The sequence below is a fragment of the Oncorhynchus tshawytscha genome, linkage group LG06 (assembly GCF_018296145.1).
Source record: "Oncorhynchus tshawytscha isolate Ot180627B linkage group LG06, Otsh_v2.0, whole genome shotgun sequence".
Classification (NCBI taxonomy): domain Eukaryota; kingdom Metazoa; phylum Chordata; class Actinopteri; order Salmoniformes; family Salmonidae; genus Oncorhynchus; species Oncorhynchus tshawytscha.
The window spans coordinates 65,951,833-65,962,808 of NC_056434.1; the positions used below are offsets into that span (position 1 = coordinate 65,951,833).

At 41.9% G+C, this 10,976-nt stretch overlaps 1 protein-coding gene across 2 annotated transcripts; it reads right to left on the reverse strand.

Annotated features, from left to right (window-relative positions):
* Positions 1 to 8,334: 8,334 nt before the first annotated feature.
* LOC112252907 (barrier-to-autointegration factor-like) lies at positions 8,335 to 9,305 on the reverse strand. 2 transcript variants are annotated; one of them, XM_024424601.2, is made up of 3 exons: positions 9,197 to 9,305; positions 8,887 to 9,014; positions 8,335 to 8,590 (listed from the first exon to the last, which is right to left on the reverse strand). In XM_024424601.2, exons 2-3 carry the CDS (start codon positions 9,010 to 9,012, stop codon positions 8,444 to 8,446), a joined length of 273 nt encoding a protein of 90 aa, XP_024280369.1. In that variant the 5' UTR covers positions 9,013 to 9,014; positions 9,197 to 9,305; the 3' UTR covers positions 8,335 to 8,443. The 2 variants fall into 2 exon arrangements, with proteins under 2 accessions (XP_024280369.1, XP_024280370.1); XM_024424602.1 differs by having other exon boundaries at positions 9,129 to 9,210.
* Positions 9,306 to 10,976: the final 1,671 nt, after the last annotated feature.

Below are 10,976 nucleotides of genomic sequence, written 5' to 3' on the forward strand. Positions count from 1 at the left end.
CAGACAATGCTAGACCTCATGTGGCTGGAGTGTGTCAGCAGTTCCTGCAAGAGGAAGGCATTGATGCTATGGACTGGCCTGCCCGTTCCCCAGACCTGAATCCAATTGAGCACATCTGGGACATCATGTCTCGCTCCATCCACCAACAGACTGTCCAGGAGTTGGCGGATGCTTTAGTCCAGATCTGGGAGGAGATCCCTCAGGAGACCATCCGCCACCTCATCAGGAGCATGCCCAGGTGTTGTAGGGAGGTCATACAGGCACATGGAGGCCACACACACTACTACTGAGCCTCATTTTGACTTGTTTTAAGGACATTACATCAGTTGGATCAGCCTGTAGTGTGGTTTTCCACTTTAATTTTGAGTGTGACTCCAAATCCAGACCTCCATGGGTTGATAAATTTGATTTCCATTGATAATTTTGTGTGATTTTGTTGTCAGCACATTCAACTATGTAAAGAAAAAAGTATTTAATAAGAATATTTCATTCATTCAGATCTAGGATGTGTTATTTTAGTGTTCCCTTTATTTTTTTGAGCAGTGTATACACACTTCCTCTTGCAGGAACTGCTGACACACTCCAGCCACATGAGGTCTAACATTGTCTTGCATTTGGAGGAACCCAGGGTCAACCGCACCAGCATATGGTCTCACAAGGGGTCTGAGGATCTCATCTCGGTACCTAATTGCAGTCAGGCTACCTTGGCGAGCACATGGAGGGCTGTGCGGCCACCCCACACCATGACTGACCCACCGCCAAACCGGTCATGCTGGAGGATGTTGCAGGCGGCAGAACGTTCTCCACGGCGTCTCCAGACTCTGTCACGTCTGTCACATGTGCTCAGTGTGAACCTGCTTTCATCTGTGAAGAGCACAGGGCGCCAGTGGCGAATTTGCCAATCTTGGTGTTCTCTGGCAAATGCCAAACGTCCTGCACGGTGTTGGGCTGTAAGCACAACCCCCACCTGTGGACGTTGGGCCCTCATACCACCCTCATGGAGTCTGTTTCTGACCGTTTGAGCAGACACATGCACATTTGTGGCCTGCTGGAGGTCATTTTGCAGGGCTCTGGCAGTGCTCCTCCTTGCACAAAGGCGGAGGTAGCGGTCCTGCTGCTGGGTTGTTGCCCTCCTACGGCCTCCTCCACGTCTCCTGATATACTGGCCTGTCTCCTGGTAGCGCCTGGACCCTACGCTGACAGACACAGCAAACCTTCTTGCCACAGCTCGCATTAATGTGCATCCTGGATGAGCTGCACTACCTGAGCCACTTGTGTGGGATGTAGACTCCGTCTCATGCTACCACTAGAGTGAAAGCACCGCCAGCATTCAAAAGTGACCAAAACATCAGCCAGGAAGCATAGGAACTGAGAAGTGGTCCGTGGTCACCACCTGCAGAACCACCAGAACCATCCTTTATTGGGGGTGTCTTGCTAATTGCCTATAATTTCCACCTGTTGTCTATTCCATTTGCACAACAGCATGTGAAATTTGTCAATCAGTGTTGCTTCCTAAGTGGACAGTTTGATTTCACAGAAGTGTGATTGACTTGGAGTTACATTGTGTTGCTTAAGTGTTCCCTTTATTTTTTTGAGCAGTGTATATATTAAAGGTCGACCGATTAATCAGAATGGCCATTTTTGGGCTCCGATTAAAAAAAACAACAACATATATAATATATATATATATATATATATATATATATATATATATATATATATATATATATATATATATATATATATATATATATATATATATATATTATTAATAATAATAATAAAAGTAAATTATTCGTAAAACATTTTTTATACCTTTTATTTAACTCGGCAAGTCAGTTAAGAACACATTCTTATTTTCAATGACTGCCTAGGAACGGTGGGTTAACTGCCTTGTTCAGGTGCAGAACGACAGATTTTCACCTTGTCAGCGCCAATCTTGCGACCTTACAGTTAACTAGTCCAACGCAATAACGACCTGCCTCTCTCTCGTTGCACTCCACAAGGAGACTGTCTGCTACGCGAATGCAGTAAGCCAAGGTAAGTTGCTAGCTAGCATTAAACTTATCTTATAAAAAAACAATCAATCAGAATCACTAGTTAACTACACATGGTTGATGATATTACTAGATATTATCTTGCGTGTCCTGCATTGCATATAATCTGACTGAGCATACAAGTATCTGACTGAGCGGTGGTAGGCAGAAGCAGGCGTGTAAACATTCATTCAAACAGCACTTTCGTGTGTTTTTCCAGCACCTCATCGTTGTGCGTCAAGCATTGCGCTGTTTTATGACTTCAAGCCTATCAACTCCCGAGATGAGGCTGGTGTAACCGAAGTGAAATGGTTAGCTAGTTAGCGTGCGCTAATAGCGTTTCAAATGTCACACGCTCTTAGCCTTTTAGTAGTTGTTCCCCTTGCTCTGCATGGGTAACGCTGGTGGCTCGATGGTGGCTCGATGGTGGCTGTTGTCGTTGTGTTGCTGGTTCGAGCCCAGGGAGGAGCGAGGAGAGGGACAGAAGCTATACTGTTACACTGGCAATACTAAAGTGCCTATAAGAACATCCAATACTCAAAGGTTAATGAAATACAGATGGTATAGAGGGAAATAGTCCTATAATTCCTATAATAACTAAAACCTAAAACTTCTTACCTGGGAATATTGAAGACCCATGTTAAAAGGAACCACCAGCTTTCATATGTTCTCATGTTCTGAGCAAGGAACTCAAACGTTAGCTTTCTTACATAGCACATATTGCACTTTTACTTTCTTCTCCAACACTTTGTTTTTGCATTGTTTAAACCAAATTGAACATGTTTCATTATTTACTTGAGGCTAAATTGATTTTATTGATGTATTATATTAAGTTAAAATAAGTTTTCATTCAGTATTGTTGTAATTGTCATTATTACAAAGACATTTTTTTTCAAAAAATTGGCCGATTTAATCGGCATTTGCTTTTTTTGTCCTCCAATAATCGGTATCGGTGTTGAAAAATCATAATCGGTTGACCTCTAGCATTATATAACATTTCCATATGCAAAGCCTGTCATTGGCAGTGCTATTGTAACCTGTAATGCGGACTCTGACAAAAGGTCTGAACCTTATGGCACAGGTGGTGTGCTTGCATAACTGCAAGAGTTGCTGGTTTAAACCCTCGTCTGCTGGCTGTTGCCCTCGAAAATTAGTTTTGAACTAACTAGATTGCGCAGAGTCTTCCATTGTAAAATATGACTTCCCATTCAAAGCAAAGTTTTAACTCAAAGCAAAACTGTTTTATAGCTGACTGACTTTTGAAGGTCTTAGCTCAGCCTCTGAATTTGAAAATTTTGCAGCCAGCAGCGTGTGACTGGATCTGGCCCTGCACAACAAACGTCAATGGCAGTATATGTCAAATACACTCTTACATGTTTGGCTTAATCATATCTTATACTAAGGCAATGCGCTAAAACAGCTTTGGTGGGAAATGTTGTTTAGTATTTGGCTTTCCTGAAAATCAACCTTCGGCGATGTTGTTCAGAGAGGTGCATAGAAACGGTAGTATTCTTTCTGTCCTCAGTTTAGTGTGTATGATCCTGCTAAGTTTGGTTGCATGTTGCACAGTGCACAATCATTGTTCAAACTATGACTATACAAACTCTGACACACACCTCTCTCAATCTTATTTATGTGTGTCACACACTGATTCTGCTTTCTGTCTTGCACAGCTACCTTGGTCTAGGCTTGATGTTGGCAAGACTAGCTGTCTTGGGAGGAATCGAGGGACAGCCTTGTATGTGGTTTTTCAATTTGCTTTCATCGTTGCCTTTAAAGACCCTCCCCGACCCGATAAATAAGCCATTATCTAATCTTTTAATAACATGGACCAAGATTAATTCCTTGCATGCCAGCTGTTGCTGTGATTTAGTTGATGCCTGGCTTTAAGAACTGCCATCAGTCGAATGCCCCGGATGCAGTTCTCCATGGGGATTTGCATTTTAGACATTTGAATTTTAATCAGATTTCTTTGTTGATACATTTGTTTGTTGTATAATCTATTTATTCTCAATGTTCACTCAATGTTTTTTTGGTTATAGGGTTGCTTTTTAGTGTGCCAACAGATGTTGGCCAATGGCCAATAGCCATAAAACCTATGTTGGAGCACAGCAATTTCAGATGATGTGTCCCCTTACAGCATTTGACTTATATTGGAAATTGTTGGCCAAACGGCAACACCACATTAGTTCATTGTTTATTTTTTTATAAGAGATCTTAAAAAAGATGTAGCCTTCTCCAGCCATAGCTTCCATATATCTATATAGAGAGATATCCTGCATGTGTACCAAAACATGAGCTACAGTTTGTTGGTCAGGTCCAAATTCTCAGTGCGTTCTCTGTTCTATTTTAAACAGTAGAGGGCAGCAGCACAGAGCTAGTGAATCAAATCAAATCAAATCAAATTTTATTTGTCACATACACATGGTTACAAGTCCCTGCTTGGCCCCAGACTACTCTGGACTCTACTCTACTCCCATTCTTAAGTTTTGTTTTTGCGTCTTTTAAGATGGCGCCGGAGAAGGCAGACGCTTTAAATGCCCCCTGCTGATTGTTTTTTATTCATTTATTTGCGTTGTTTGTAACTTATTTGCTTACTTATTTTGTACATAATGTTGCTGCTACCGTCTGATGACTGAAAATAACTTCTAGACATAAGGACTGCGATTACTCACCACGGACTAGCAGAATTATTTTTATCCTTTCACGACACTGACGAGCCCGACGCAAAGGATATACTGCTTCCTCTGGAACAGGCCCCGATCCCCGTGATCTGCGTGAAGAGGAGGCGGAGAAAGAGGGGCCAAAGGGCGGGAATTCGTAGCCGATCGAATAAACCCCCACTTCCCTCCATTCTGCTAGCAAACATGCAATCCTTGGAGAATAAAATCGACGAGTTACAAGGACGATTTAACTACCAACGCGACACTAAAAACTGTAACAGCTGGCTGGTTATACGATGTACCAGCAGGATAGAACCGCAGCGTCTGGTAAGACAAGGGGTGGCGGGCTATGTATTTTTGTAAATAACAGCCAGTGCATGATATCTAAGGAATTCTCGAGCTATTGCTTGCCTGAGGTAAAGTATCTCATGATAAGCTGTAGACCACACTACCTACCGAGAGAGTTTTCATCTGTATTCTTCATAGCTCTTTACATACCACCACAATCAGAGGCTGGCACTAAGACAGCATTGAATGAGCTGTATTCCGCCAAAAGAAAATAACAAAAAGGCTCACCTAGAGGCGACGATCCTAGTATCCGGGGACTTTAATGCAGGGAAACTTAAATCTGTTTTACCAAATTTCAGCATGTTAAATGTGCAACCAGAGGAAAAAGAACTCTGGACCACCTATACTCCACACATAGAGATGCATACAAAGCTCTCCCTCGCCATGCATGAGGTATCTCATGCATGAGAGCACTAGCTGTTCTGGAAGACTGTGTGATCATGCTCTCCTGCAGCTGACGTGAGTAAGACCTTTAAACAGGTCAACATTCACAAGGTCGCAGGGCCAGACGGATTATCAACTGGCAAGTGTCTTCACTGACATTTTCAACCTCTCCCTGTCCGAGTCTGTAATACCAACATGTTTTAAGCAGACCACCATAGTGCCTGTGCCCAAGAACACTAAGGTAACCTGCCTAAATGACTACCGACCCGTAGCACTCACGTCTGTAGCCATAAAGTGCTTTGAAAGGCTGGTCATGGCTCACATCAACACCATCATCCCAGAAATCCTAGACCCACTCCAATTTGCATATAATTTGCAATCATTATTGCACTCCACACTGCCCTTTCCCACCTGGACAAAAGGAACACCTATGTGAGAATGCTATTCATTGACTACAGCTTAGCGTTCAACACCATAGTGCCCTCAAAGCTCATCAATAAGGTAAGGACCCTGGGACTAAACACCTCCTCCTGCAACTGGATCCTGGACATCCTGACGGGTCGCCCCCAGGTGGTAAGGGTAGGTAACAACACATCCACCACGCTGATCCTCAACACAGGGGCCCCTCAGGGGTGCGTGCTCAGTCCCCTCCTGTCCTCCCTGTTCACTCATGACTGCACGGCCATGACTGCACGGCATGACTCCAACACCATTAAATTTGCAGATGACATGACAGTGGTAGGCCTGATCAACGACGAGACAGCCTATAAGGAGGAGGTCAGAGACCTGGCCGTGTGGTGCCAGGACAACAACCTCTCCCTCAATGTGATCAAGACAAAGGAGATGATTGTGGACTACAGGAAAAAGAGGACCAAGAACGCCCTCATGGAGTTGGAGAGCCAAGTCTAGGTCCAAGAGGCTTCTAAACAGCTTCTATCCACAAGCCATAAGACTCCTGAACATCTAGTCAAATGGCTACCCAGACTATTTGCATTGCCCCTCTCCCCCTCTTTACACCACTGCTACACTCTGTTGTCATCTATGCATAGTCACTTTAATTACTCTACCTACATGTACATATTACCTCAACTAACCGGTGCCCCCGCACATTGACTCTGTATCGGTACCCCCCTGTATATTGGCGGGTAGCCTAGTGGTTAGAGCGTTGTACTAGTAACCGAAAGGTTGCAAGATCAAATCCCGAGCTGACAAGGTAAAAATCTGTTCTGCCCCTGAACAACGCAGTTAACCAACTGTTCCTAGGCCGTCATTGAAAATAATATTGTTTTCTTAACTGACTTGCCTAGTTAAATAAAGGTAAAATAAAAAATACAAATAGTCTCACTGTTGTTATTTTACTGCTGCTCTTTAATTACTTGTTACTTATATCTCTTATCTGTATTTTTTTAATTTGCAATGTTGGTTAGGGGCTTTTAAGTAAGCATTTCACTGTAAGGTCTACACCTGTTGTATTCGCCGCATGTGACTAATACAGTTTGATTTGGACTTTTAGTTTCGTACACCAGCTGAAAATACTATATTTTTGGTTAATATTGAAAATATATTTCACAGCGGTTTAGGTGGTACAATGATTTTCTATCCTCTACACAATTGCTTGTTTTGTCACTAACTGAAATTAGGCGAACTATTCGAATTTTAGCAACCAGGAAACGGTGGATCGATTTCTGCATATTGCACCTTTAATAAACAATTAATTGTCTCTACAGACAGTGCCTAACCTGACCATTTGTTTGTGTATTAAGTTTTGTTTCTGTTTCAGGAGAGCCCATTTGAGTCCTGCCTTAGGAAAGTGGAGAAGTTGTTGTTTCAGAAGGTGAAGAAGGCAGAGGAAGCCAAAGATATTGAATTCTATGCCTTTTCATACTACTATGACAGAGCTGTGGATCTGGGCGCTATTCGTAGGAACCCTACCGACCTTTTGCCACTTCAGTTGGTGTAAAAGAATATGCTGCTTTGTTTAATGATATCTTCATATAGTAATTTAATGTTCTATTCTAATCTCCCCTTTCACTCAGATGAGAAAACAGGAGGGACTATAAAAGTCAGCGATTACATTGATGCTGCTAAAAGTGGTAAGACAGCGCCCTCATGCTGCAGTACACATGTGTACTGTATGTGGTTCGCTGCTACTGAACTGAATATGAACTTGACTTATCCCTTTTAATCAATGCTTCAATTATTGGAATTTAGTGAATTCTTGCAAGAAATCACCATTTATTTCTCCCAGTGTGCAACGGAATTACAGTTATTCCCAGAGAGAATCCTTTCCTTTGTCTGGATCTAACCTACATCTCTCGGATGCTGCAAAAGCTTGGTTTTCCCAAAGGAAAAGTATTTAAGGTGATAACCAAATGCAAAGAAATGCCATTTATCATTCAATACGTTTCCATGGGTCTGCATCCGTTGGTCGAGGAAGTGATTTGTGTGTGCTTTCAGCTGGCAAGGAAGATTGATGAAAGTGGAGACTAGTTGGGCTCTGGGAGCTACTTTCCACTACATAGAGTCCCTCCAGAGTCAGTGAGCTGCCAGTTTCACCTCACTTGTTGCTGCCATGACATGCCAGTGTTTCTGTGCTGCAAAGCACACTCAGGCTGTTTTCCCAAAGTGATTACACAGAGAAAAAGTACAAAGTTTCCCGAATGTTAGTTTATTTTACCAGTTGCCTTTGGATGTTCGACTTTTATTTTTGCAGGCGTGGTTTGTTTATACTTAATGAATGTTGGTTGTGTAAAAGCACATGCTACTGCTGTAGTTTAAAAGAGCATGACCAATTAAATATTTGGTATTTGAATATAACATTGTGCTAAAATGTCATTTTCTGTGTACAATTCAGAATCAACTGGGTTAATGAAGGCATATGTATTTTGAATAAAAGAAAACAATTTATATTCCACATCTTTATTAAATTATTCTGCTCAGACAAACCAAGCCACTGACATTTCCACTATAAACAGATGAATGTTCTAATCTTTAAAATGTTACATTAGGGACTCATAGGAATGCATCACACCACTCTCTCAGGCACTGGGAGCAGGATGTAGCATTCCTGGTGTTGGCTCCGCTGGTGTCTTTCAGCCACTCAGTGAACAGCTCCCCATCCTTCCGCAGCAGCAGGTACTGACCCAGAACCACAAAGGCCTAAGGAGATGCAGCAGTTATCCTACATATTACTTTGTTGCAGTGGGCCTGCCCTTAAGTGCAGGTCAGTACTGTGGTGCTACTGTACATGGTGGGTAAATCATCAAAACAAGCCTTGTCCTGGGGACCATTTACCAGTCCCCATTTGCCATGAAGCCAACGCCTTGACAACTTAAGGTGCAGGAGCTCCACAATACTTGACCTAACGTTAACATTCTAAGAGGTCATTTTTTAAAAATCTAGTCTAGAATGCATAGCATGTGAAGCGCTGTATTTAAAAAAACTAACGAATTTACTCTGTCAAAACCTTGCTCCTCCAGTTTTTTTCCCAAGACCTCGCCAATTCCCGACAGTGCAGTCACCGGTTTATCGCCCATGGGTTCTGCAACGAAGTCCCTGTGCTTCTGAGAAGTGGTCGACATTTCTGGAAGAGACAGCTGCACAATGATGGTCTAGTAGTCAAACAACTATACTGTCTGTGCTAACTCACTCTAATAACGTTCGCTCTAGGCGTGTCTGTGAGCCATATGGTACCTACAGCTTCCAGTTAATATTTCAGTAGGCATATGTTGAAATAACTTCCACTATTGTATTTCACGTCCTTACCCGAGACAATGGACACACTGGCCTTCACTAATTGTTACCACGCGTTTATGATTTTGACGGATCACGTGCTATAAAAGTGCGCGAATGTACGCACTAAAACACCTGTAGATAATTAAATGAGACTGACGATAGGCTATTGATGGTAGGTGGGGATTGACGGTCTGTTTACATAGCAGGTTAGGTGAACTAACAGCAGGTTAGGTGAAATAACGTAGCAGGTAAGGATAATGAGGTTAATGTTAGGAAATGGCATAGATGACGCATAAGTTTAAAGTTTGTGGAATCTTATTTTGACCATAAAAATGCACCTTTATAATAAAGCATTCCATGCATCATCACATTTGCAGACTTATGCAAGAAACCATTCTATTCATAATGTGATGAGTAGATTGGATAGTCATAATTTAGGCTATAATATAACTCGATCACTGTTCGCAAACAGACCGTTCAATGCATGGCTGAGTGCATATAGCAGGGATCAACTAGATTCAGCCGAGCACAGATTTTTACTTGAGCGGATTGAAAGGAGGCCTGAACATAATTACAAATATTTGTCAACTGCAAATTGACAGCAAAACACCCAAACGGACTAAAACAGAATGTCAAACCGTGCTTACATTTGTATACGATCACATACTGTATATCTCTATTATGTGTGGGAATACTTTGGAACAGATTTTACAGTATTTTATGTCCAACAATAAAACATTAAAAAAATATATAGATTAAATATATATATTTATCAGTGAAGGCTCCTCAGAGGAGGAAGGGGAGGACCATCCTCAGTGAATTTAATATTTTTTTAAAGGAAAACATTGAAAAAGTTATCCTTTTTAGATTTAACTATACTAAATATATTCACGTCATAAACTAATTGATTAAAACATAGTGTTTTGCAATGAAGGTCTACAGTAGCCTCAACAGCACTCTGTAGGGTAGCACCATGGTGTAGCCGGAGGACAGCTATCTTCCTTTTTCCTCTTGCCAGTACATTGACTTCAATACAAATCCTAGGAGGCTCTTGGTTCTCACCCAATTCCATAGACTTACACAGCAATTATGACAACTTCCGGAGGACGTCCTCCAAGCTGTCAGACCTCTTGCAGCATGAACTGACATGTTGTCCACCAAATCAAAGGATCAGAATCTGGTACTGAAAGCATATGCTACAGATAGTTAGTTCTGCATAAAATGTGGTGACTCAAAGAGAGAAAAAGACAGTTTAACAAATTAATTTCTTCAAAAATGAAGAAGTGAGAGAGATGTAATTTTGTTCACTTTCAGTTTCACTTACTTAGCTAGCAAATGAGGCTGGCTAGTTTAGCTACTCAAACACCTGGCTAAAACAGAGGGATGCTATGTTAGCTAGCTGGCTACAACTATCCAACACAACACTGGAACTCTTCCAAGTCAAAGCTTTTGGTTTTATTAATTTATTGCCACCGGGGCCCACCGGTCTAACTGCTAACTGACTATAAGCTGTAAGGTTACTGCATGACTGTAGCGGGTTTACTAACGAATTTGCTCATTTAGCTATGTTGATTAAGATGTTACGTTAGCTAATATGGGGACAACGATGTAGGCTGTGTGTAGCGGTTATGACATGGATTGGCTTGGAAAGTTTTTTTTGCCTGGTCACATACAGCTGATGTGTTGTTTATTGAAGTCCACAGGGCGAAGGGAAAAGGTGAGAGGAGGAGAGTGCATAGAGGCTAGAATTAATACAATGTGGCTGCTATGAAAGTGAACTATGTTGGTGTGATCAGGGTGTATTCATTCT